Genomic DNA, 1,955 nt, shown 5'->3' with positions numbered 1-1,955 from the left:
AATATTAAAAAAAATCAAATGTATTTAAGTATTTTTCTATTTATTTTTCAGCTACAGCTTTAGAAGTACGAGCAGATATCAACTTTAATAACCTTCTAAAAAATTTTGATCAGTCTTATCTCTTCAGCAACGACGAAGTAGTTAACGGTAGCCTGAAACCAGTACCATCTCGCCAGAAACAACTACTCACTGTACAAATTCCAGACAACGCTTGGATGGCTGTGCATGCAAATAACACCTCCCTGAAAGACCTGTACTTTGCCATTAGAGCTGTGGACGACAACTACAACAAAGCAGAAATATCAAACATCGGCTCTGCTCATTTCTGGAAACTGGCTATGCCACCTAAAGCGAAAAAACGCATAAGATGGTGGCCTATTGCTATCGTTGTTGGTGGTTTGATAGTTCTGATTTCTATTATTGCCATTTCTGTTTATTTATTTCGAAAAAAAAGTGCCAATCCCAAAACCAGCTGTGAATATAGAGCTGTTTAATATTGATTAAGAAATTATAACTTTGCATTATTTTGAAGACACGAAGACGTGTGATGTGGGCTTAGTGAAATACAAACGACTTGGTCATTTGACCGTTAGCAAGTGTTTAGTGATGATGATGGGTACATACCGAAGACACGAGTGCACGCGACTCAACGTAAATGCGTCTTAAAACGTTTTACAAAATGATCTCAAGTGAACTAGCAAAAATATATAAATTTTGCTAATAGTGTTTGCATACAGTTTGCTTCATTTCGTTAATTGAGTACTTTCATGCTGCCTTCTGCTCATTTCCAGGTCATTGTTCTCAGTGTAAAGTTGTTGTTTTTGTGTAACCCAGAGAGTGCATGTACTTTAATGTCCGGTTTAAAGAATATAAGGCATTAAAATAACATTACAATAATAACTTTAAAGTGTTAATAATCACAGTGCAGATCGCTAATTACGATATCCTGTGTCTAAGCTGTATTAACAGCCCCTCACTCACCAAAAAACTGTAGACATTTTTAAACTATTTCAATTGTCACAAAGTACAAGTTAAAAGATATTTGTAAACTTGACTTAAATCTTTCAGTAAACGTTTACTACTGTTTAACTAAAACACATAACTAGTGAATACACTTTGTGACCTAACATCTAACCTATAATGAAATTATAATATTACATTCAGTAATTATTAAATATTCATGATGTCAGAGTTAACGACGAAGCAAGAACTTGGATTTAGTTTTCTCTCTGAAAATTGGCTTTAATGCTCTGCGGGTTACTCGACTCGCAATCTGAGGGTCGCGAGTTCGAATCCCATTACCACTGAACATGCTCACTCTTTTAGCCATGAGAGCGTTACAATGTGACGGTCAATCTCACCATTTGTTGGCAAAGAGTAGCCCAAGAGTTGGCGGTGGGTTGTGTGGTGTTTAATAGCTATTTTCTCTCTACTTTACTAGGGACGACTAGCGCAGATGCCCCCCCCCCCAGTGGCACAGCGGTATGTCTGCGGTCTCACATCGCTAGAAACCGGGTTTCGATACCCGTGGTGGGCAGAGCACTGATAGCCCATTGTGTAGTTTTGTGCTTAACTTCAAAACAAATAAACAACCTAGCGCAGATAGCCTTCGAGCAGCTTTGCGTGATATTCAACAAATAAACAAATATACGTTGCAATTAACGTATAGCCGGCGATTGAAAGCTTGAAATTTTGCTATTTTGAATTTTATTTTAATTTCATATATTGGAATATAAAAAAAGTAAGTTTTCAGTTATCTCAATTAAACACCTGAGAATTATCGAGTACTTTTTTAAATCATTAGTATTCAAATAAAGAACGTTTTTTTAGAAAGTTAAATTAAGAAAAAATAACTGTTTATGTTAATACACGAATATAAAACAGTGACTAATTAACTAAAAGTACGTCCATTGAATTTCTATCTTGTATTAATGGGCATGGGCGTCCGCGGGGGG

General features: G+C 36.1%; 1 protein-coding gene across 1 annotated transcript in view; it reads left to right on the top strand.

Annotated features, from left to right (window-relative positions):
- Positions 1-1,560, top strand: part of LOC106470160 (epithelial chloride channel protein-like) — a 29,113-nt gene extending 27,553 nt beyond the window's left edge. The window contains exon 15 of the mRNA XM_022399567.1: positions 52-1,560. Within this exon, the coding sequence (XP_022255275.1) occupies positions 52-494 (443 nt within the window). The 3' untranslated portion in view covers positions 495-1,560. The remainder of the gene's footprint in view (positions 1-51) is intronic.
- Positions 1,561-1,955: the final 395 nt, after the last annotated feature.

Source organism: Limulus polyphemus, unplaced genomic scaffold, assembly GCF_000517525.1.
Source record: "Limulus polyphemus unplaced genomic scaffold, Limulus_polyphemus-2.1.2 Scaffold102, whole genome shotgun sequence".
NCBI classification, from domain to species: Eukaryota; Metazoa; Arthropoda; class Merostomata; order Xiphosura; family Limulidae; genus Limulus; species Limulus polyphemus.
This window is presented reverse-complemented; position numbering and strand designations above follow the sequence as displayed.